Below are 25,714 nucleotides of genomic sequence, written 5' to 3' on the forward strand. Positions count from 1 at the left end.
ACAAAATGGAAGTAGTGATACACTAATGGGTAGAGTATGAAGCTCTCCATACCTGGTGGTCCATACAGCAATAATCCTTTCCAAGGAGAGAGAATGCCTGTAAACAATTGTGGGTACTGTGAAAATAAAAAAGTAATTCAGGGATTAAATGCATCATCTATAACAAAATACAACCCCTACCCCACTGCTCTTAATGCATTCAGAAAACCTAAGAAAACCAGAAGGAGGAAAAAAAAAACATATAAAACCAATATAATAAATACAATCTGAAYACCAAGAAAAATACTATATTTACCAGATGAAATCTGTTTAATTTTTTTTTTCCAAATGCAAATGCATTACTTATATCTCTTCTGTAAGTAATTTGCCTTTGAAATGGTATAGGCCAAATCCAGCATCTTTTATATTGCCAAGGTGCCCAAGAATATTATCCCAAAGTTGCCATTTTAATATGAAAGGCTATTTTCCTATGGGAGAATCTGTATGACATTATCGACTAAACCCCTGTTGTTCAAAGGGGAACTGCCTACAAAAATCACAGAACAGTGAGAATTCAAGAACACCACTGTATTTACAAGGAAGATGCTAGGAAGCTCAACAGGGGTTTTCTCGAATCCATTTAAAACCTTACCCTTATGGGATAAACAACCGCTTCCTTGACTAGCCTTTTGGCTGCATCCAGTCCAATAATATCATCCCACTTCACATTTAGATTATGCAGATAGATGTCCTGCAACATACATTGCATCCTGTTAGTAAAAAATGTATTTTCCTGCACTAAGATAACCACTGCTGGCGAAGTAAAAGAATCCACTCAGTTATAAAGCAATAGTGCAATTAAGTAATACAACTTGTATTATTTAACCATATACTACCAGGCAGCTCACAAGAAGACAGTGCACACGGTGATCACTTCCACACTGCTGTTAGGTCTTACTTTCCCCAAAGCCCATAGTTTCACTGAACATATATACACTGCCAAATGTATATGCTGCTCAGGTCTGGACCAGGTTTGATATCACCAGCAGTGACCTACTAACRTACGAGCAGCTATAGTGATAGGAACGTTTACCAAGTCTAATACTTTGCCCTGACACTGGCAAGCACTGGATATTTAAAGAAAAAGCATAGGCAGTAGCAGAGAGATGTTGACACGTCTTTGCATCCAGCTTCCGGAAACGTGTAACTTAGGGACTTCAGTAGCTAAAACCAGTTTTCTTATCTTCGTATTTGTCATTCATTCTTCCGTGAGTATCTCTAACTTCTTTTTGAACACATGTGCACCTTAGCAATGAGTTCTACAGTTTAATCGTGTGCCGTGTGAAAAAGYACTTTTGTTTGTTTTGAACTTGTAGCTCAACAATTTGGTGGTTGCATCTACAACTTGTGTTATAAGTAATAGTGAAAAAAATCCTCTCCATTTACTCCACACTATGCAAGATTACATATACTGCAGAAAAAGGTGTGAGAAGCTCTGTAACAGGAGGAATATTTCCACCCAGGCATCTCTYAAAAGATGGTCAGTAATTAGTCTACGCCCTGAAGCACTAACTCGATTAATTTCGTTTAATTTATCAAACTATCCAAATCTTCTATGAATCTTTCCATTTGTCTTAGTAATATCTTGTGACTTGGTATTCCAGAGACTAATTGCTCTGCAGAAAATATCCTCAATACAAATATTTGGGATAAATTCTACTCTTCAATAAAAACAGGCAGTCCCCAGAGACTAAAGAAAAATTACACACTTGCATCCAAGGGGAAAATTTGATTTAATACAATTAGAAAAAATATTTATATAGAGTAGATTACACTTTCCCTTTCTATTAACAGCAAATTAAGACGAATCAGGTTTATGATACTAAGTAGAGACTTCCATAAGTGTTTCCAAATTAAATTAGATTATGTGGTAAAATAGATACCACATGCTATTTATTTTTTATTGATTTACAGAGTGATAATTACCATAGCAGCTAGTAACATACTAGCACAATTAAAAAACATTCCATAAGGAAGGCTAAAGCATCCCTATTGCTTTGTTGAAAAACACAATTTTGCAGGTTCACCATAAATTAAAAAAAAAAGGTAAGCATTGAAATGAATGAAAACTTTCTTATTTCAAGGTTGGAAGTTTGTTGGACTTCAGTTCTACTAAACGGCAAATGCAAAATTTTCAGATCAAGAACGTGAGCCACATTACAACTATAAAACCAGCCAGCAAAAGTCTTACATGCTATTTAAATAGCTGATTTTAAGTGTGTGGGAGCAACGGCTGATAACGTAGCTCTTCTCTGACGCTTCTATTCAGAAAGAGTCACAACACTGCCAAATATTGCGATAATATGAAGCCTTTTGGCCAAGTGTCTAGYAGGGTTTGGGAGACGATGCATTCAAAGCATCCGCCTGCTTTGCAGCCAGGCTGATCCTGCCAGCAGCCCGGGATCCATCTGCTGGGACTGCACCTCCACCGCGGAGTGAAATGAGAGGGTGCTGACGGTGCTGGGATTCCCTCAGCTGCCCATCCCAGAAGAACCTCCACTTTTCCCCAGGATACGCAGGCTGCCACTGATAACGCTCTGCAGCACCCGGGCTGGGGAGAAGGAAGGGTGCTACTGGCAGAGCCTGCATGAATAACATGCCTCAGCTGTGCCAAAGGAGAAAAGACAGAGTCCCAATCGTGCAGACAGCACACAGCAAGGCACGGGACTAGCATTATAAACAAGAAGGGACTACCAGTGTCTAATATTTATGGTACATGGTATCTATTAGTACGTTCAGAATCAAGGTATGGCCAGGATACTGGCACACCGCTCACACTGAACCCAGCGCAACTGCACTGAATAGGAAATGCACCCGTAGTGCTGAATCAAGGCTTTCGCCACCATTTGATCACAGCTAGATCATATACTCAAATCTCTTTTCAGTGCAATGATGCACGTTTTCTTTATCAAGAATAAAGGGAAATGCTGTGATAATCTACTAGGTACAGCATGATTAGATTGCATCTTTATTAGAAAGGAAATGGTCTTAATTATTTCCTTCAATTTTTATCAGGAAGAAATTGTTACATGCAGAGAAAAGAATGACTTCCAAGGAATTGCACATGGGTTTATACCTTCAAGAGTAAGCACTGTCAATGATACCAAAAAGAAACAAACAGCATTTTCAGATGACAGAGGCCTATACACAACTGAAACGGAGGTCCAACCTTACTTTGCTTACAACTGTTGCAAGTTCTCTCATCTCACCCGTCATGCCAATAAAAGCACTAAGGGGTTTTAATAATCGTTCCTAAAAAAGACAAAAGTAAGTACTTGTCAAAGTTCAATTATTTTGAATAGAAGTCAAACTGTGAAATAGTTTCCAAAAGCTGATATATCATAATAATATCAACTTTTAAAGTTGTAAAGATATAGATACAAGAATAAGTATATATAGAAAGTATTTTGAAATAAGTTATATTCACAGTAACCTCATCTTTCCAAGTGAAGTTTGAAAATCTTTATCTTTCCATATTGCAGTTTCCTGTATTTAAGAATGATAGAATCTAAGCCTGAATTAATATTAAAATTAGTAGCTCTTTCACTGCCCAGGTAGTCCTAAATATACCCTACGTAGATTAAAGCGAGTGAAAAACGTAAATATGGGTCACCACATTGCCACACACTCCGTTTTGAAATTTTCTTCAAATGGAAAAGTTGCCAGAGAGACAGACTGGCACGGAGTAAGCTGGACGCGCTGTCCTGAAAGTCGTGGCTTGTGTCAGGAATGATCAATTTACTTAAAATTTCTATCCCACCCCTCTAAACTGTGGTCCTGACAGTTGAGGTGAATGCTAACTGACCTACTCACTTGGGTGGAATCAGCATTTTACCCACAGAAGGCTTTGTGGACCTCTACAAATTCAGTAGTTTGTGAATCATAAGGTGTAATTTGTTGCCTACTTCTGGGTTCAAAAAGTAAACAAGTATCAGCAAATCAGACCAGTATCAGGTATGACTATCTATTGGAAAATGAAACACACTACCAGGAATCAAGCCCTTCTGGAGCACTTGGGAACTAAAACAATGTTATTACAGTATTTTATTTTGTCCCTAGTTGTATAACTGACATTCAGGCTAATTGGATGAAAATATGAATAGAAACACTTACTGATGGATCTGGATCACAGTTAAGGCTGTTCAAGGCTATTTCATTTGATGAGACTTTGATAGTATCCTGGATCATCCCACGGAAATCAATTATCTGGCCCTTTGGAGAGAATAATGTTGTGACAAGCTTTAGGATTGTAGCTCTACCACTAAAAATGCACGGGGCCAAATTTTGTTTATGATTTCTGTGTATCATTCCCTTACTGCCCATAGAGCCTTAAATATGGCAAAAACTGACCATAGAACCAGTGATAGCAATGGGAAAAGAATGCACTTCTCTTCACATTCAGTGCAACAACTTAACTGCAAAATCTCTTATCATCTCATTCAGCAATCTGAAATCGATCTGCCACTTCAATGATAACTATCGGGCTTTAAGAACAAAAATATTGTTCCTTCTTATGTATGTTTGAAATATTATTTATTGCAAGCAGAGCTTCCTATGCAAAAAAATTACTGCCTAAATCAGATAAAATTGACCCTTCAGCTAATTATACAGTGACATTTTATATAAAAACATGCACAGAAGGTTTACATCACATATTTGTGGGGCATTTCCTTCTTTCCCCCCCTACTACATACACATTCCTGTTATAAATCACATACTAGGTTTCTACGAACCCTTCTTGGGTGAGTGCTTTCTCCTCCTCCAGTTTTGTTGATTGCTGAGACGCTTAAGCCAAAGTCAGATTGCTCCAGAGTAACTGTACTGTCATTATTCTAAAGAAAAATCAATTTTAAAAGAATGTGTTGCCAAGTAGCTGAGCTGCGGATATCATCCAATTATCGGCATCATCCCACCCCTTTCTACACACCCAGATGAACTGTTTCATTCACAGAACTCGCAACAGTAACCTCACATTAGTCAAACATTGTTGTGCAGTTTGTTAGACTTCAGTTCATCTGCCTGCTGACAGCGAAGCTGAGAGCCACAGCTCTAAAGCTCAGCAATCAGTTATTTCATTTGCAGATCTTCCACTGTAAGTTGTAGAAATCTGCATCTTACTCAGCAGCGAGAAGAAACTGTGTGCTACCATACAGTGGAAACGACAGACAAGTACAAGGCACAGTACATCTCCTTAGACAGAAACAAGACGACATTTTAGGACTGTAACTTACTCTGACATTCATTTCAGAGCAGTTACTATTGTAGTGTCTGATTCTTAAAAAAAAAAAAAGTGAAAATTAGTCAAACATGAGATCCAGCCCCACAAAAAAAATGGGTAAAGATCTTAAAGAAAAAAAAAAAAAAAAGGCAGTTCTCCCTCACCCAGCTCCTCAAGAGCTATAACAAAGTGTCTTGCTTGCCCACCAACTTGCTGTTCCTGCTCCCCTCAATGTAAAGGAGGGTAATGAAGTTGATTTCTCAGCAGTTTTATCAAAACRAGACACTCGGAGCTGAAAATTACTGAATCAAAGTACTCTCCCAAGCTCACACACTTCATGCACCAGACTTACTAATTAGTTTGTTTTTCCTGCTTTCTGGCACTAAAGGATCAATTCTTAGATCCACTGATGGTAATGAAAAGACTCCTGTTGATTTTTAGCACATGCTGGATAACATGAATTCCTGGTTGGAACTGAGTCTTGAATCTATTATGCTTAAATTATGTAAACAGTAAAACTCATTTAGTTACACAATCACAAACTGTGTAACTCACATCCTCTCACTGGCTATAGCCACTTAGAATAAAAACCCATTAATTGCAACTATAACACTGTCAAGATAAAATACATCCAGACCTGTTTGGGGCTCTCCTTGGTGGAAGATTTCAATTCTGCTGTCCTCCCTGGGGAAGTTTTTGATAATGGTCGTTGCACTGTCTGATGTTTGATCCTTGGGAGATTCTGAGAAGAGCTTGCTGCCCTACAATACAAAAAAATCACATCCGGAAAGGCTTTTACAATTTATTGTTTTCTTCAAAATACTGAAAGATTAAAAGGCATAGTTTTCAGAGAAAATGTTTTTGGGCTAGCTCTGCTTTGATTTAAGCTAAAGCATTGATTTCAGTCACAGTAAAGTCCAAAGCTCATTGCTTTCAAAAACTCCATCCTACCTTATCCCACAGCACAGAAACTTTAACAAATTGTCTGCAGCTCCATTTGGGAGAAAGCTTTTTACTTTCTTCTAAAAGATACAGGAAAATTCACCATGTGGTCAGCAGCACAATTCTAGGCTAGTTTAGGCAAGTTTAGGATTCCCATAGTATCACAGCATTATTTTAACTACACTGCACATTGCTTTTGGAGGAAAATTTTCTGCCCAGAAAATGCCCCATGCATTTCTCTTACCTTACTGGCTTTCCTCCAGTTCTCAGTTGCTGCTTATTTTCTGCTGTGGTAAAATTCATATTGAGATGGAACATAATTAAGAATATAAAARAAGACAACTTGATTTTTTTTCCTTTAAAATATATTTGAGAGTATATTAATAACCTCATAAATATGCATAGACCAGATCAGCATGATTATAAGCAATTCAAGCCTGCAAAAATGTTTTGAAAAGACAACCAATATTGGAGAGATCAGTTTATGCCCTGCAGAATAATTATTTAGTGCTAATAACTTTTCCCTTTCCAAATTRGGAAATAAAAATTTGCCTCTTAGTAAATTTATCATGTTCAACATAGCAGGACAGCACAAATGTCACATTGCCATTGTGGTTATCAAACATTATGTTATTTTTTTCCACATATAATTTGAGAAAAGTTGTGCCGAAGTCAAGCTTTTTCACAAAATGTCAAACTCATGGTTAACTCCAAAGCCCAGACCCGAAWTCATAAGCTTGAGGCTTTGTTTCAAACTAGCATACGCCTCGTTACTCCAAAACAGACCTCCCATCTGTGTTCTCCGCACAGCRGTCTTGTGCCCAAATTCTCATACACGTCCGTAAAACAACACTTCCCAAACAGCTGATCCACGGTAAGTGCTTGGGGGCATGGGACACTTACAAGCAGCAAGCCCCAGGCACGAAATTCGTAACTCTGGGAGGTGCAGTTACAGTACAAACAGTAATTTAGCAGAGAAATAATCAAGTTGGCTCTACAGGATTTGCCTGGAGTATTGCAGAGAGTTTAATAGGACGAGGCAGCACGACAATCTTTGTGTTTGGCGTGCTCATACCCTGATTTCTCGGTGAAGACAATTTGCGGCAGGTCACAAGCTACCAGGCAGTAGCTCGGTCGCTGAGACACACACACACTGGAGGAAGGCTGCTTGTGTTTCTGCTACATCCCTGCCAGCGTGGCAGCAACTCTGGGCTTGACAGCAGCAGGGTGCCAGCACCTGCATAACTTTACTTACCAAAAAGGGGGGCCTAGAGATTGTAAGCATCTAAGAGATTTAGTGGACTTTGGGGAATTGCTCACTTGGATCTAAGCTCCATTTTCATGGATCCGGCCTCAGCTATCACTTAGTTTAACTGAGGATATGAGAATAAGTTCAACGTAATGAATGCTTTGTAATGCATTTTCCTTCTTGATTCATAGTGAATCCCACGGTTTATGTGCTGCAGGGCTGTTCCTCCTTGTATCGACGTCAGTCAGCTGGCTCTAGCTGTAAATCTCTCCTTCATACAGATATTGTTAGCTTCCAGCTACTACCGATCTTCTACATCACACCGAATGTCATGATGACTAACGGCTTTAGCCGCTTTTAAAATTACTTCACCTACACAGGTAGTTTAGCTATATTTACACAATGTTTCATTTACCTGGGATTTCAAAGTTGCTGGTAGCCATATGAAACAACGAAAACTGCTCAGGAATGGTCCCTAGCCAATCACTCCTTTTCCTAATTATTATATCTATCTTACAAGAAATATAGGTAGAGCAACTTGTGCTCTCTGCACCCTCCAAGCTCTTCATAACTAATTCCTATACAACTGCTGTTATGGCTTTGACAAGTTACACTTTGTGCTCAAGTTCAAAAACATTCAGGCTCTCAAAGTCCTACCAAAATGTCTTGATTTGTCCTATTCTCCATCAGAYGTTAAGTCCTCTGGGGCAAATAAACCTATTATTTTTTCTGGCACATTGTAGCTGCTGAATGAACATGTGCAACCTAAGTGGTTAATCAGAATACTGGTAATAAATTTCTAAGCACCAGCTTAGATGCGCTAAGACGTAACACTTTGTTTAAGTATATTTTAATCTAAATATTTAATCAGAAATAGAATTGACTTACTATTCCTACCCTATTAGAGAAAAAAGGAGAAAATATTTATGCCATAATACTTTGCACTCACATAGCATTTTCCAATATCAAAGTAGCTTTAAAAGACAAGAATGTTTGTTTAGAAGCCCAGAGGAAAAAAAGAGTAGAGGGCTTAAACTCYTCATCTCTTAGTTTCTATGTCCTAAGTGCTAGAAATGCAGCTCTGTAACATAAGAGAGTTCAAACATTAAACATAGACATGCATGAGAAGCACAGTAAGTATTTCAGGTAAATATACTTTTTAAGCTTTGAGAGAAAGAAAAAAAACTTTCTTCTTGGAACACAGTCACATACCAGTGTCTAGGGCCTTTTTAGTAATCTTAGGATATTTTTGGAATTTTACGAAGTAATAGCTTTCGTATTCCATCAGAATTGTCTCAAGATCAATGTTGTCACAAACTTCAAAGCCACGTAAACCTAATTTTGTCTCTTGTTCCAAAGCATTTGCAGCATCAATATACCTGGTAAGTTCAAAGGAAAAAAAAAAAAGAAAGAAAGAAACTGAGAGTCATTAACTTATTCTGATCTTTGAGAGAAGTAGTAAGCAGCGACATCCATACGTATTCGCTATTTTTAGGATGCCCACAACTCTCTACCCTTTATAAGTGCCATAAATTGTATTTAAAAGTCCTTTGCTGATCCCTTAAACATATCTTAAAACCGATATAAGATACCTTGTTCCAGGAATGGAAATGAATTAAAGTAAACAGTCAAGGTATTTAACAGTAGTTTACCTTTTTATCTTCCTTGCAYAGAACCAATTGGCCATGCTGTAAAATTCACCCAATAGAGAGCAAAATTGCATGGCATTACAGACACACACAAATAGTAGCAGGGCACTATTATTTAAAGAACATACCCTTCCTCCATTAAATAATGCAAAATCAGAATGAGGAGATTTTTTCGACGAGCTTCTGTTYGCATCTCTTCCTGTGAATTAAGACAGAATTTTAGATCAAATGCAATATTCTCTTTATTGCTGTAAACAGCATCTMAATGTAGCCTGTGGAAACAAACAAATTAAGACAAGCATCTCAGAACTGTAAAACAACTCACTGTTAATAAACAGAAGTGGTTTTCAACATGATTTTTCTTGCACATTTATCAGGGATCCTGGATGGGGAGGAAGCTTTTCCCAGGGGAAAGAAAATTACCTTAAGGTTGAGAAAATAAGTTACTTCCCTTACTGTGACTATGGTTCTCCAACATGCCCAGGCCAAGAAGGATTTCAGGATAGGACTCATGGACCTCGTGCACAGTGTTTCCAAGGGCGGTGCAAGCAAACCTCGCATGTCCCACCCCTGCAAAAGCCATCTTCTGCAGGCTCTGAGCTGGGGGATGGAAACAGGTCTGGGATCTGCATGACCGTGCTGCAAAGACCAGCTCAACTCTGCTCACACCTCCTGTTTTATGTGCCTCAATACATTAACGCAAGCAAAATACAGAACACTTGAAGAACTAATAGCTTTGGATAATGCCAGACTTGCACAATTTTAACACAAGTGTGATCAAAGTCAGGCCCCTAGCTGCAGAAATTTCAATACGAAGACAGTCCCATAAATTTCTTCAAACAGATTTGAGCGACCAAAGGCATTTRCACTTGGTTCGGTGATAAGAGCACAGCAGTGTAAAATGCATCTTTGCCATCACGCAGGGAAGCTCTATCTGGAGGAGCATATAGTGCTGCCATACGTGCACAAGATCTGCAAACCAGAAGCTCTGAGATTTTAGGGTCTGAACAGAAGTCACTGTAAGGAAAGCTCTAGACATCAGCATATTAACTTCAGAAGGCCTCACTGGGCTTTGAAGATGGGATTGCATGAACAGTAGGTATTTCCAAGCCTACCTTTAGATTATTTCCGCTCTCTTTTAGGATGCTGGCATCCTCACCTCATAAGGTGGACCCAGCATGAGCATGAAGAACTTGTACTGATTTAATAGATGGGGGAGAAAGGTAGTTTACATTGCTTATGTAGCACATATATTCCAGATCATATTGCACAGCAATGGATATACAGAATCCCATTTTTGCTCCYAGTTTGCATCCCTTTTACCCAACTCAGTGACTACATCCCTCCCTCAGTAATTCTAGCCYGAGAGTTAGACTGTGGGATCTGAGAGACACAAACCCACAAATATTTGGCTTCCTCATATTAGACATTGAGCTTCAGTCTCTGTAGCAAGAACTTCCTCTGCTCTCTGCCAGTTCTTGGCATACAAACAAGACAAAGAATTACTACTGATTGAAGTAGTAACTTATATTTTTAAAGCCCCAGAGGCGTGTAAAAGGAATATTCATACACAATGACTCTAATTTTTCTGGCTTCTTGAAACACAGCTTCATTACAGCAAACTGCACACAGGGTGATTTAGGGTGGCGGCACATGCTGCAAAGCCAGCTTACCTCTTCCCTGTGCCCTTCCCTTGGCAGTTTGGATGCGTTTGCTCCTTCCACACTGCGCATGGCAGCGGACACCGAGAGCATCCCCGGCTATTTAACACATCTGAGACAGCACAATCAGCTAGTGTTTTATTTTGAGACTAATGCTTATCTGTAAGTACTGTAAAAAGTACTGGGCAGAGCAGGGAAAAGGTCTTCCAGTGTTGCATTTTTTTTTTCTTTTTCTGGGACGTTTGCTTCAGACATGGGGCCATCTAGCGACACAATTTAGCAAAGAGCTGGGCTTTGCTTTTAACAGCCTGTCCTGGGAGATGGAAGTGCATTTCTRTTTCACGTATTAACAAAAAGACTGGCAAAATTTTCATTCTGTTTTTCTAGAGAATGGAATCAAACTGCCTGGGGGGAAAATGGAAGAAACTATACCCCAYCTCTTGCCTTCGCTGCTTTTTATTGTCTTGATAAAATGACACCATCATTCTGTTTCCCTATCCTACAGAAGCTGCTATACTATTTGCCTTCCAGGAGTGGTGCAAAGATGATTTTTATAAAGCATTTTGAGGATGAAGAGTGCTCTTTAAATGCACAATAGATCAATATTTTTGAATGAACTAGACCACCTCCAGAGAGGTGCTGCAAGAAGAAATGGACAAATTGTGAACAGTCCACGGAAATTAAAAGCAAAGCCAAAACATTGGCACCCTGGGATGAAAGGWCCTTTCCCCTCTCATTGTTCTGACTGTTAGTGGAAAACAAGATTTGAGTTGCCATCCTTCTGCTGTTTCTCCTGGGTGGCTTGAATCTTCTGAGACAGAGTTTGAGGAGAGAGAGAGAAGCCGGAGTCACCACTTGCTGAGAAAGCCACCTGTACCTTCTTCTAAACGCTCATTTATCCTGAGGAAAATTACTGTTGTGCTTGCCCACATATCAAAGGGCAAGATTACAGCAGTCTCTGAATATTCAAAAAGCAGTACAAAACCACAGTGGTTGCCTCAGAAGACAAGCATATCTAGTCTTTAATGTTTGAGTATTTACAGCAACACTGATGAAGGAGGAATTACGTCCGTCTGATAAAGTGGCAGGGCTCACCACTGGTGCTTGGAAGGCTCCTTGAAAAGAATTCCTGGTGARTCTTTTGCCATTAATCCCACTAGGTTACTTCTGCTATCCCAAGAGGAATTTTAAATTCTAGTATAGGCAGGCATACAGTCAGGAACAGCATCTCAAATACTCTTTTAGGTAGAGTCTTGCCTTGAACAKTACAGGATAACACAGTATGAGCAACCTCCTTCAACCTCAACATATTAAAGGTCTTCTTGTTGGATTGACCGAGCAGATGCAGAAGTGAACCTTTACATCAGAAAAGTGAGCACCATCTAAAAAACAGAGGATAGTTTAGACTGAGCGGTCCGTTCTATCTTTATTAATAAGAATGCAAGCACTGATGGTTACTTTGGAGAAGCAGATACCTGTCCAAAGAAAATTAACTGAGAATCAAATCAATCAACTGACAACAACTTGCATCAGATTGGATCTGAAAAACAGAATGGAGACATCAAAACCTYTGGTCCCAGTTCCATGAGGTTTCTGTAAATCAAAGCGAATTTAAGGACCTTTCAACATGTAACTGTTACCAAGTCAGCGAACTTCTGAGTCACCTGTGCATGCAACATTGCTGTCTTGACCAGTCCCAAAGTCACCTCTCCCCGGTTTTCACCAGTCTTATTCTACCATGTGCTCCCGCCTTCTGCATGTGTCAGTGCCACTGGCAACCCTAGCTGTCCGCTTAAACAGCTGCCTGCCCACGCTGGTCTGCTTTCCCAGACTCCATTTCCTAGGGATTCTCCTCACTCCAAATACTTCCACAAAATAGCCTGTCTGCYAAAGTAGAGACAGATACTAAAACTGCACAGGACTTCAGCCATGTTTAGAGAGGAAATGCTAAATGCTACATTGCATGAAAAAAATAGGAGCAGTTACCAGTACAAAGTTACTTAAAATTCAGTTTAGCTTTACAGTGATTTAGCCTTCCTTTTTAATTAGTACTTAGAATTGCATATTGTTTATAGCCACTGGTATTTCCATAGATGTTTAAGTGTTTAAAGTTTAATAAGCTTCCATTCTTAAACAAAAAAAAAAAGTATGTAATTAAATTTTCAATTACTATAGGGGATTTTTGGATCCATGCAATTAATAAAAGCTTAAGGCACTTAAGCATGAACTTGTTTTAAAAGCTAAATAGTTGAGCACTTAACTAATTAGCGACGACACTTACGGTGTATTTTATTTATTTCTAGATTAACAAAATAGAATGCTATGTACTATTTTCTTTGCAGCTGTTTAAAATTAAACTCTAGTAGAGTCATGCATCTTTAACTGCAATTGTTCATTTAGTCATTTCCGCACCTTTTACTAAAACGGATTTACATTATAAATCAGCCTAGTCTCTTGTGTAATCCCATCAAACTAATGGAGCTACTAAAAGATTAATTTAACCCCATTATGTTTCATTATTATTTGACCCTATATTTCTGCATTAGTATGTATGATTGCATAAAGAAAGAACAGAGTTGCAAACTAACTCACRGTCTATACCACCCTAACTTTGTGCCCTTGTACATCCAGCTGGGACAGCAAATAAGACAAGAGYCCAGCAAGATCTGTTATCAAGAATTCAGACAAGAGTCAAGCAGGCAGTTCCATAATCATATAAGCTAAGACCATATCACAATACAAATACTCAAAAGAATAAAACGACAGCTGCCCAGGCAACCATACTTTCAACATTTCCCAACTTTTAAGTCTTGGCCTCACAACCTAAAACAATCTGTTGTGAAATACAAGCTACAGTGTAGCCAACAGTCACATTCCATTTTTTCTCAATATGAGACACAGTGATGCTCGCACAACCATCCTCTGCATAAGCTACAAGACTAATGTGACAAGCCAAACTTATCCCRGAATGGTGATGGGCCACTGCAGACAATACGGTCTTCGGATGAAAATTAATCTCTTCTAGTTGTAYCAGTTTTCTCCCCCGTACAAGGTAAAAATGATATTGCTGTCAGAGAAGGAGAATGGATGAGGATGTTGCCAGGATGAGGAGTGAGAGCAGGCAGTAGGACTTGCTTAGAATTGTGTCCTTTCTCTCTTCTCTTCCTTTGGGATCCCAGGACAACTGCCAAGCGTGCTGTTCCGGGAGAGCAAGCCGTCACACCGGCACCACGTGCCAGGCCGTGGAGAATAGCTGCGGGACCACGAACTCATTCTTCCTCCCCCACCTCACATCCCCTCCATCTTCCCCACCCCTCCAGCCCTTCACATCGTGAAATTGCAGCTTTCCCAGGCTTTTTAGAAGATTGATGTTCAATTATTGTTTGGCTTCCTGACAATATTTTCTGAGAAACACAAGCAGAGAAGGGAAATGGTAATTTTTAAACAACATATTACTTGGCTACGATTGAATAGGATTTCATGGCACTTCTTTCGTCTCCTCCCTTTTCCAGATTATACAAGGCTACTGCAAACAACAGAGCTGACAAAGTTCCTCAAGAGAGATTACAAATAGCTTTCATAATTAAAAACATACAGCAAGCCAAGTACAGAAGTTAAAGCTGTCCTACTACTAACACTGAGATGCATTTAAGAGGTGTTATATTTAAAATCTAAAGACTTTTTACAATTTAAGCCTGGTGCATTGAAAACAGAAATCTGATTTCTCCAACTAATGCAATAATTCTATGTTGTACTTCACAAACTCAAATTCCAACAATATGCCTCTCCACCAGTGCCACTCACAGAATGCCAATATCTCATTTTTACAGTGAACTTTTCTGAAGTCAGGTACTACATTGCCAAGACTTCATTAATTTGAAGTGATATGTACTGTGAAAAACACATAAAAACAAATAAACACAAAATATGGTGAGTTATTAAACAACAGAATCTAAGGGTGCTGAATTTCTTCACCAAATTTACAAGTGAATTAATAAGCATTAACTCTCTACTCATTTGTGTGATYTGGCAAAATTCTACTGCTGTTTATACAACTACACTGCTTTTCGAGACTGAATTACAGAACAAATATAGGAAATATTTAACAATTARAAACAGTGAAATGTCTCAGAAAACATTTAATTGATTTGAAAACTACACTGAGCAGTTGCAAACAGCTGCAGAAATTGTGTTGCATAAAGGCATCATCATCATCAAACTTTCACAGTGAAATCTTAAGGGTTTTTTTTGAAATAAATTACCCTTTCTTTTTCCAGTTGTGGTCTTAGATTAATATTCTCTATTCTTTTTTTCTGGCAAACCATTAYCTTTCACCCTTCCCATGACACATTTTGCTGCTCGTCTCCCCCAAATCTCAAGCCAATGATTTGCTAGTACATGCAAGCCCGCATACACCTCATGTCCTCAGGGCAGAGGCTGCACGGACACCAGTGCCTTACGCCAAAGGGAAGGCGGCCTGGAGACACTCCAGCTGGGGCTCACCCGGATTGTGTCCGTCAGGGCGCTAAGCTGCRATACCTTTTCTCCCTTCAGAGGTTTTCCTTCCCTCCTTTCCCCAGAGGGTGCATGCTGCTWACTCAATCCTCTGCCATAATCTGAGACAAGCAAGACATACAACTCTTGAGAATCCTAGTAGGCCTCCAAAAAGCACTGCTTTCAYGTGTTTCCACCTCAGATCCCCTCATCCACATCCTTCCCCGTTATCATCCTCCCCAATCTGAAAAACAGTACCTTGGATACCATACTTGTTTCCAGCTGGCACATGAAGTTCAAAGGAGATGCAAAGAGCAGAGCCCCTCGTTCACCTGGTTTGGCATGAGCTATCACTGAAAGTATTCTGCCTGCTCTGCTCCCTTTCGTCTTTGACCTCAGCTGCCCAGGTTATCTCTCACCTTGTCTCAAATGTGAAAACCCTGGTAAGCTAAATGATAAGCCTGAGCACATTGGTCTAACAGAAAATTAATGTGTGTGTTGTGTCAGTTCAACAAATGAATCCAGTTCAACCAAATAAATTCTTTCAATCTTAACAAACGTTCATGTATTTCAGTCRTTATCACTAAATAGCTGGAATTGGACTTGAATTATTATACTGGAATGTAGGTGTTCTTTATTGGAAGGTGGTTTTCTTTCTTTTTTTTTTTTTTGAAACACCTTTCCCAAAATTGATAAAAACAATAATCTTCATTCTATAGAAAAAAATCAATGGAAATATGCAATACAAATGAGAACAGGGCTGGGGACCAGGAATTCCAATAACTATTTTGTGCTACAAATAAAAGACGGAGCAGCCTAGCTTTCAGACACTGCTTATGGGAATACYRGAAATCAGAAATCAGAAATTAAGCRTCGAGGGTCCCTCCACAGGAAGTAAGAGGTAAGAGACAAGAATCAAAAAATCCATTCCTTTTGGCTAGTTCCCAGTTGTTCCTTAGTCACTGACAAAGACTTAACCAAAGTAGACTCCAAATTTCTGGCCYTCTGCAGAATTTGACTTCCTTCTGCTTCGTGTCCAAAACAGAAAATCTGATCTTCACATGCATTCTCTCAAAGGGCTACAGAGAGACCAGTTTACAAAACAAACCAACCAAAATTCAGTGATACAGTTTACAGAGAAGAATCTCCACATTCCAGGTCTTTCTTCCACAAATATTTTTGCATTTAATAGTCAAAAACAGTCCTGGGACAACAATCACTCAAATCCACATTAGTTATCTAAGGGTTACAAACCCTCTCTCTCCTTCTCCTCTCTTTCTAGCCCTAGGAGTGCTGTCTTCCCTTTGCACACTAAAGCCATTTCATATGGCTACTTTGGGGCACCATTCTCAGCAGCTGAAATCTGAATCCCCTTGAGGGCTCTAGGCAGCACTAACCCAGAGCCTCCCCTTCCTAAGCGAGTGTATTACCTACAAGTCCAGGCAGCAGACACTATCCAACCCTCAGAACTGCCTCCCAGCAAGCGCAAACACACTTTGCAAGGAACYCCATCCTACTCATGCACAGGGGTTTGCACGATCATTTAAAGCAGCTCACGAAACTAAAACCTTTCCATGAAACAGTTTTTCAGTAGTCCTGCAGGGGAGACCTACAGCTTTATCTGCTAAATCGTTCCTTATTATGGTCGAATCGCCCAGCAGGTGGAGATAAAAGAACAGCTGAAGAAATGTAGCCGAATACTAACGCTTCTGGGCTCCTAATCAACAGGGGCTACCCGGAGCCACGACCCGCGCACGGGATGAAGACGCGGTGGGACAGTACAGCCCTTATTTAGGCAAAAGGCACCTGGGAGAGCCAGAAATGGGCATTTCTGCCCTCCCTCCTAACTCGCTGCCGGGCCTCATCGGGCAATGGTGGCGGACAAGAGGGCTGCGGAGTGGGACAAGAAGCGCTTCCTACAGAAGGAAAGAAGCCAGGGGACCCTCCCACACCCTTGAGGAAAGGCAGGACTGCCAGAACCGCCCGTCCCCACAAGCGCAACGCGCCGCATCCCCGCCGCCATGACACCACCTCTTCCCGCCCCGCACCCCCACCACAACYCCCCTCGCGCCGGCGCACTGAGCGCCGCGCCCCTCCGCGCACGCGCAGAGCTGGCCCCGCGCGGTCTCCATAGCAACGGGGAAGCGCGGCGGCCCGGCCCGCTGGGTCTCACCGCCTCCCTGGCCTGGTGGGTGGTTCTCAGCACGTGGCAGGAGAGCTCCATCGGGGCGCCGAGGAGGCCTCGCCAGAGGCGGCTGCCACCCGCCGGGGGTGGGTCGGAGCGACCTCCCGGCGGCTCCCGGCCCGGGCCCCGCGGGGCGGCCGGCGCACGCGCGGCCAATCGGAATGCGGGAAGGTGAAAGATTGCCCGAAGAGACAACCAATCCCGACTGGAGTGTATCGGGCGGCCGTTTAAAAGGATGGGCCAATCACGGTGGAGGAGAAGGGCGGGACTATCGGCCGTGCTGGCCAATCGCCGCTTGAGTTACCTCAGCGGTGCAGCGGAGCGGTTTGGCGGGCGCGGCGGGAGAGGTTGGATCGGGGAAGCTGGGTCCGGCCCGACCCGACCGCGCCCTCCCCTACCGGCGTTAAGGAGGCCTGGTCTGCCCAAACMGGCGGGTCGCCCCCGAGGAGCAGCGGGGCGCCGCCTGCCTTTCACACCGAGGCCGGCGGTGAGGTGTTAGAGAGGCAGAGCTGTGGCACCAGCAGAAGAACTAACTGCCGCTTGTGCATGTACCTCCTGCTCACCTCACAGCAAAATGGTGCAAACAATRCACTTTAATAACAAGATGAATATGCTCAGTAGGTTTCTCTTGCTGCCTGTCAAGCTGTCTGTTGTCCTCAATGAGTCTCTTCATCAAAAGCTGCCTGATGCCAGACCAAAGTGCTGCTGTGAGGGCAGATGGCATCCCAGTTGGCACAYGTACATTTTCTGTTCCCTCAAGCTTCTTCTGCTGAAGTATCTCCAACTGCCCATACTTACTGCTGTAACCTTCCTCTCTGGTCTTTCAATGCGTCCTGCTTTCAGGGATATCCTAAGCCAAAACATAGGGCTTCAGCAGATGTGAACTGTTAAGTCAGTTGTGTTGCATGTGTGTTGCTGTTTCATCTTATTAAGCATGTGATTTAATACATTTTTTATGATATTTGTCCCATAAAAAATGGAGTATACAAAGGGGATCAGATTAATGTTGTTGTATCCAAATTAGGCTCTCTCTTACTAGATGTTCTGTTCAATTTTGTGCCCTTAATGTCTCAGCAGAGTAGGTAATGGGTTTGTTTTCCATTATTTGGTGCATCTGTTTTATTGCTCTGAAAGAGAAATTCCTATAATTGAAGTTTGTATTCAAGTCATCCCAATTAGCTTTCCAAGACCTGCTGAGAGAACAGCCCGAGTTCTCATCTTTGCTTGATTAGAGAGTGTTTTCTACAACGTCTCTTTTAATGGAGTAGTAGCATCTTAATGTGTGGTTTGCTGTTGTTTTGATGGAAAAAGAGTCTTCAGTCATAAGAACACAAACCTGAGGGTAATTTTCACCATATGGTTGTGAATGAATCTTTCAGAAAGGCTTTAGAGACACAGAGACTGTTTTCAGGACTGTTATATGTGTACGAAACCTCAAGCCTGTTCTTGCAATTAGATCTKCAAGGGCAGAGAGAGCTGATTGGCAAGACCAAGGTGAAACCAAGCAAATCAAGAGTCTACTCAGAAACCTTGCACTCAAATTATCTAGGCTTTACATTCAATCGACATAATTTAATAAAAAATAATAATGCTCAGTTAACAATTTTATTCCTAACATTTAAATATTCATCTGCTGTGCTTATAAGCAATATGTAATTGTATAACAGTAGCATGTTAGAATAGGAAGTAAAACTAATTAATGCGTATTTCACCATGAAAACCTATTATAAAAACAAATTTAGCTTTCTAATTTACATTTTAGTCTGCTAAACTATGTATCTAATTAGTTTACCGTTGCTTCAGAATTATATAGCACTTCATTGTATGTCTTGACATAACAAATACAAGATCATGTCCCATTCCTAAGCTCAAATTTGTCAATTAGCTGGGCTACAGGTAGTGTAGATATAAGGCACCCACAGAAAAGCTTTTTCTCYGATAAACAGAATAAGTATCTAACTCAGAACATCTTGTATCATATCAAAGTCCATATTTTTATGGGTGGTAGAGCAATCAAAGGCATCTGTGAGCTTCCATACTTTGAGMGCTCTAGACCTAACACCAGAGCGTGGGCATAGAACACTACCCAATTATAATTTCCCACTCACTTTCCCTAGTGTTAAATTAAAAAGTGAATGGCTAAGGAAGACCATGGAGAAAACTAAGGCTTGTATTATAATGTTTTTTTTCTAAACACAGTACACACAAAATCGACTTTCAACCAATTAAGTCATCTCAGACCTCTCATCCTATCCCTGGCAATCTCTACTTGGTTGTCTACTACCAGCTGGTTAAGGAGCACAGGAGGAGCTTGTTAAGGTGTAACGCTGATAAGTGCAATTGCTGCAATGCTGGGAGCAGCTGTAGATTTTTTTTTTTTTTTTTTTTTTTTTTTTTTTACTCTCTGGGATGTGCTTGTGGGAAGAAGGTATTTAGATACTCATGTTAATATTATATGAGGTAAAACATTTACGGGAGGGTCAGTGCTTGTATGCACATATTGCACACAGCCCTAGAAGGTCTTAGCCTAGATCTGTATTTTATTCCTAACAAGCCTAACTCTATTTAGGGGCAGGATACTCATTTCCTATAGGTTCCCTTCTTACCCTGGTTAGAGCTTATTGGAAAAGCAAACCAACTGCTGCTGTGATACCCTATCAGATGGGAGTGCCRGCTGGCTGCCTTGGAGTAAGGCAGGTTGGCTGCTCCTCAGATGGCTAGTTCGGCATCCAGCTTACAACCTTGTATCACAAGGCATACAAAAACAGAAAGGACAGGGGGGAACAGTGTGGGAAGTGCTTCAGTAGCTGCAGTAACTGCAGTGGGGGGTTGTGAGAGAAAGAGAAGGGGAAGGAAGAGGTACTGGAAACGGAGGTGGAAGAAATATCAGCAGTACCAGAAGAAACATCAGAAGCCTGAGGAATGTCAGACTCTTGAGGTAGGTTTCTTAAAAGTTGGTTGGAAAGAGAAATGGTGGAAGAGTTGAAACTTTGCTAAGCTGCTGAGATGGCCTGGTACCTGCGAAAATTGTTTGGGAGTATAAGTCTGGAGCTGCTCTGTGATGAATTTTGAAAACGCTTTTTTTTTTTTTTTTATGTGGAATTTCTGAGTTACTAGAAAACTCAAAGGGGGGAAATTTGAGAGAAACCTTGGTCTGGATATAGCAGAAGATAGACATGTATCCTATGGTTTTGTGGTGTAGGGACTTAAGAACATTTGAAGAAGACCAAGTTCAGAGCACTTGTTTTCATAAATGTGTGACCCCCTGGGAAAAGTAGGAGCAAAGCTCCTTTAAGGAGGAAAAATAAGGAATAAGGAAAAAGGGAGAAAAACAAAGCAGTGGTAATGAGGAAGAGCTCTAGGCAGCTCTTTAAGGGAAAATGAGGACAGACAAATAAGGAAGGTAAACTTTCTTGCTATATTATGACCATGAGGCATAAAAACTCAAACTATAGCCTGTTTGCTCTTATCTCAGCAGATGCTGGGGATGTGATAGGTGAGAAGGCTTGCAGATGTGGTTATGGAATGAGAGGTGAGTGTACATGAAAAAGGCAATACCCAGCTCTGGTGCAAATTTGAACCTTGATACTTTTTCCATATGCATTTAAAGGAGGAAATGCATGAGGGTGTGCTTTAAAAAAAAGAGACAAAGCTTTGGTCTAGTCTGTGCTGATGTGTGCTTTAATGATCTAAGAGGAGGTAACCTGCAGCTCGCCTCTTTAGTCTGGTTTTGAATTGCAGGGAAAAAGATGAATGATGGTCATAGTTCACTGAGCTGAACTCATCAGTGTGGCAGAGCACGCGCAATGCTAGATTAAAGACTGAAAATTCTCATTTTTTCACTAACAGAAAGAGTTTGTGCCTGTTTGATCATTTAAACCTTCAAGGTGATGACTACTATAATCTAGTCCTGTGTTTGGCCTTATGTAAATACAGGCTAGTTATCAGTGGTTACCATCAAGCCTTAGCAGAGGTCCTGTTGTACCCCTTCCTTCCTCTCTTGCCCTTGAGTGGCAGAACTGTTTCCACTATTTCTTCCCCCAAATGGTCTGCCAGAAGCAGCAGAGCTTACTGCAGACTCGGGCCATTTCTACTCCACTCCCCAAAACTGTCAGTTGTGCAAAACGTGCTGCCTCTCGGTTAACGCGAGCAAGGGTGTCTTGTACTTCGGGCCTTTCCAACGGCTCTCTCCAGCTTCCCGGCGAGTCGGCTCGGCTGCTTGCCTGTTTGTTGGCTCAGCCTCYGCTCTCTATTGCAATAAATCAGTTGTTGGGTTTAACGGCCTGGTTGCTGACGCAACCAAATATTGCGAATAAGTAATTGCTGCGACTAGATCCTGATCTCTGGCTGCTCTAGAAAAATACTGTTCTCAGCTGCGCCTCAGTGTTTGTATTTCTAAGTGTCTCCGCATTTCCCTTACCGCAGGAAACCCATTAGCCAGTTTTGAAGTTTGCTGCCAGTGACATTTTTGCTTCATTTTGTTACTAATAAAAAAGCGTCGTGTTATCATTATAACACAAATAATGCGCAGCAATTTTACTACTTTCTTAGCTGTGTGCATCAGCAAGGCTCTCGAGTCCAGCCTTTCATCTCAGGACACTGCAACCCCCAGTCTGTTACAGTAACAGAAAGGAGGAAAGCACCGCTGAAAAAAAGACACSACCTGCCTTAAGCGCCCCAAGTTCTCCAACAGATAAGGCTCCCTCGGAAGCGAGGTGGTRCCCGTGAAATACTGGGCTGCTCCCTTTGTTACTGAAGGGCACCTAAAAACGCCCGTGAGCGGGATTTTTCGTTTCGTTCGGTCTGCCCCACCGGGAGAGCCCCGCCGGCCCGCGGCGCGGTGCCCTCGGGCGGCGGCGCGGGCCGGGCCGGGCCGCGCTGCCGCTGGCGCCGCCCTCCGCCGTCACGTGCCGGGGGCGCGCACGGGGTGCACGATGGTGGCGGCGGCGGCGGGGCCCGGCGACGGCGGCGGCGGCGGCAGCAGCAGCGGGTAGAAAATGGCGGATTTCGAGGAGCTGCGGGTGAGGAGGGCGCGAGGCGGCGGGGGAAGCGCGCGCGCGGCCAAGATGTCGCCCGGCCCTTGCCGCCGCGCGGAGCGCCCCCCCCCGCGCCGCCGCCGCGCATCCCCTGCGGCGCCGGGGCGGCCGCGGCGGCGCGTAACGGCCCGCCGGAAACCGCGCGGGGCGCCGCGGCCGCCTTCGCCTTCCTCCCGTGCGGAGCCGCCGGCTTGCCGGGGAGGGGAAGGGGGGTGGTGGTGGTGGTGGTGGTGGCGCTTGGCGAGCGCGGTTTCCATTTTCACCTTATTTATTTTATTTTTCTTTTCCGACATCTTAAAAGTCACCTCGTCTCCAGGGCAGGTCGGGCCGCAGCTGGCGGCTCGGCCTCCGCCCGCCGCTGGTGCGCGCCGCGCCGCCGCCTGCTTCCGCGCTTGCTTTTATTTTTTATTTTTTCCTCTAATTCGTGCGCCGCTTTCKGATCCGAGCGGCAGCGCCCGGGTTTCTTTGCGGGCCTCTTCTGGCCGTTGCCGGGCGGGCGCCTTTTGTGCTGCTGCTCGCGGAGTTGCTGCCGCAGGWCGCTGCGGAGCGAGGGGGGCTCCCGCGGGTCCCGAGGGGCGCAGTGAGCTCCGCGCGTACGCGCCCTTCCGCGTGCTGATGTGTAAAATACAGCCGTGGAGAGACCTGCCCTCCCAGGCCTTCGCGCTTCTGGAGGAACCTGCTGGTATCCTCGTCGGGGGGGAGGTGTCCTTAGGTAGCCAGCGGGGCTTCCCCCTGCCCAGGCTTTTGTACAAAATGGAGGGGAGGAAGGAAGGAAGGAAGAGGGAAAAACCCCAAAGCAAAAATAAATAATTAAATAAAATCCCGGTTAAACGTGAACCGGTGTGAGTTAGGCTTCAGTGCGGAGAAAGGTCCGGTGGCTGAACTGGCTTGTAGTAGTCTGACCAGCAGGAGGAAATATGCTGCAATCGCTTGAGAATTTCCTTTACTGAGGCTTTAAGGCTCCTTCCAGGACTAACACTGCATGGGCTGAAGTGAAATAAAGCAGCCTAAAGCTGTGAAAAGATTTTTTTTTTTCTTTTTAAATCTTGTTTGTTTAGTTATTTTCTTGTGTGCTGTGCAGACTCGGTTCTAGCGCTCTCTCCAGTACCCTTCAAACTTGTGTAGCTGCACTGGCGGCTAAACCCTCGTGTTTGTAGAGGAGGTCGCTCGTTTGGGTTGCACCTCTTCTGAGCCCTTCAACCGCGGACGTTATTTGCTTCTTCTAAGGCACTGTGCTYCCTTACCTAGATGTGTAAGGGCATTGGTAGGCTCTTCCTGGGACCTAGATGTCCTTTGTAAATACACGCCTGGGTCGCTTGCCAAAAGTAACGCAGGCAGTATGGAAGGAAGGCGAAAGGAACCGGGTCTCAGGCCAGCGGCAGCACTACTCTTTCTTCACTGGAGGTTATAGGGTATTGGTAGTTAAATAGCAGTGTGAAGAAACCCCTTTTGATGTTTCCATTCATCTTATCTCTAAACTGGAGTGTCTGCAAAATGAATCCACTAGTCTGGAGCTTGTCTAAATGTCTGCTCAGCACACACTGATAGTAATTCATGCCCCATTTTGGAAAACATCCAAGTATTTTCTTTTTTTTGGAAGAAAATATAAAAGACTGCCTCTTGTCTTAAAGGCCTTTACTACTGCTGTTAAATTTTTCTTGAAGGGGGGTATCTGAGGATGTATCTAGCAGATGCTGGATTTATTTCTGAAAACAATTTATTCTTAAATAAAACTTACTTTTGCTCAAAGAGCTTTATTCGGGATTTTTTTTTTCCTCCTTAGTCTCACCTTCCAAGAATTGACCTTCAGGAGTGATCTTAAACTGCTACTTTATAGATTAACCTACGGGATTTTTTATGGCAGTATTGTTTGCTGCTCATGTTGATTGCAGCTTCCTGTAATATGTGATCTCTACCTGCCTCATAAAAGGACACTAGGGCAATTTGGAGAGTTGAATTTCTTTTAGTAAGTTATTAGGGACTGATTACAAGTGGGAGGTCAGAGTTCTGTGTTAAATACTGTTTTTGAGGGAAGCTTGCAGCGGCAGCGTGTTTCTAGTCTCAAACTGAAACATAATTTTAATACTTGTTAGTGCCACCCTTGTCATCATCTGAATCTTTAAAAGTTCTGGGGAGCTATGACCCAAAGAGTTGTGACTGAAAGAAGGCTTTTTCTGTGTAAAGGAAGACTAAGAGAGTCACAAGTCTCAAGAAACTGTCGTTACATTGCCTTACGGGAAAATTTACTTTTATTTAAATGTTATTTATTTCAGAAATAGCTGTAAGCATAGTCACTTTTCAAGGTATTACTGAAAAAAAGGCCAAGATGAGGTTTACCCTTATAGACCTTAAGCTTTGAAAAGAAATTACTTCAGATTAGGAATCTGCTAATTAGTAGTTTGTTATATCCTGTAGGTTATCAGTTTATGGAATATTGAGTTGATGATGAGATGACATGGTGAGTGCCACTTTTTTCACTTTATCTTTTAGTTTAGAAATACGATTTCCAAACGAGCTGTTTATGGATGTGTTTCTAAACATGGCTCATACCTTTTCCATAATCTTCACTCAGGAGTAGCCCTACGAATATCAAAGGAATTAGGTAGGTAAAGACGGACTTGGAACAGAGGTCAACAACCTGTGGCTTGAAGGCCAAAGGTGGCATGTGGGCAGATTCTTGGACAGAATGTAATGTCCAGGAACTGGAACTACAACTGCTTCTGAGAGCCATATGTGAGAAAACAACTACAAATTCTCAATTTGCCAAGATATGGTTTGAAGCTATTTGCATCTAAGCAAAATACTGTAAGTAAGGCGATTTGGTTATATTTTGCTGCTTTGAGGGAGAGCATCTGGTTCCCCCGGAGTTTCTGCTGGCATCCTGACTCTGGTAAAGAATAGGACAGTCTGCATGCTGTCCTTGACAGGCTGCTGATCTCTATTTTAGATGACAATGACAATGATTTTAGTCTAGTTGTATTTAATCAGATTTTGAAGTGATGTATTATAGCATAGTAACATAGTACAGAAAATATATTTGTTCTGGCACAGGCATACTTTTTTGCCTATAAAAAGTTTTTGTGTGTGAAACTATGGGTAGTTTCACAGCCATTTAGAAAGGCACTTTTGAAGAGGTGGAAGTGTACCTGTATGCACCATGGGGAGACAGGAATTTAACAAAATTAGTGGAAAACTAGGGTTTATAAACACTGAGTGTCCCATATTTTTTTTTCCTCTTGCA

At 42.2% G+C, this 25,714-nt stretch overlaps 2 protein-coding genes across 8 annotated transcripts in view; one reads left to right on the forward strand and one right to left on the reverse strand.

Annotated features, from left to right (window-relative positions):
• Window positions 1-17,572, reverse strand: part of KATNAL2 (katanin catalytic subunit A1 like 2) — a 30,896-nt gene extending 13,324 nt beyond the window's left edge. The window contains exons 1-10 of one of the 5 annotated variants that reach the window (XM_085322207.1): window positions 17,426-17,572; window positions 9,226-9,296; window positions 8,661-8,827; window positions 6,444-6,483; window positions 5,895-6,018; window positions 4,773-4,871; window positions 4,153-4,251; window positions 3,214-3,291; window positions 632-730; window positions 53-116 (exon numbers count right to left, since the gene is read on the reverse strand). In XM_085322207.1, the coding sequence (XP_085178333.1) occupies window positions 53-116; window positions 632-730; window positions 3,214-3,291; window positions 4,153-4,251; window positions 4,773-4,871; window positions 5,895-6,018; window positions 6,444-6,483; window positions 8,661-8,827; window positions 9,226-9,296; window positions 17,426-17,476 (892 nt within the window). In that variant the 5' untranslated portion in view covers window positions 17,477-17,572. Of the gene's footprint in view, window positions 1-52; window positions 117-631; window positions 731-3,213; window positions 3,292-4,152; window positions 4,252-4,772; window positions 4,872-5,894; window positions 6,019-6,443; window positions 6,487-8,660; window positions 8,828-9,225; window positions 9,297-11,275; window positions 11,466-17,425 lie in introns of those variants that run through there. The other 4 variants (XM_085322206.1, XM_085322211.1, XM_085322208.1 and 1 more) reach the window with 4 other exon arrangements.
• A 4,772-nt stretch (window positions 17,573-22,344) lies between these two features.
• Window positions 22,345-25,714, forward strand: part of PIAS2 (protein inhibitor of activated STAT 2) — a 31,927-nt gene continuing 28,557 nt past the window's right edge. For all 3 annotated transcript variants that reach the window (XM_085322188.1, XM_085322190.1, XM_085322189.1), the window contains exon 1: window positions 22,345-22,458. Coding sequence is in view for 1 of the 3 variants with exons in the window: in XM_085322189.1 (XP_085178315.1) it covers window positions 22,435-22,458 (24 nt within the window). In the remaining 2 variants the exon portion in view is untranslated. The remainder of the gene's footprint in view (window positions 22,459-25,714) is intronic.

This window comes from Rhea americana, unplaced genomic scaffold, assembly GCF_003343005.1.
Source record: "Rhea americana isolate MKP2758 unplaced genomic scaffold, rheAme1 scaffold_75, whole genome shotgun sequence".
NCBI lineage: Eukaryota > Metazoa > Chordata > Aves > Rheiformes > Rheidae > Rhea > Rhea americana.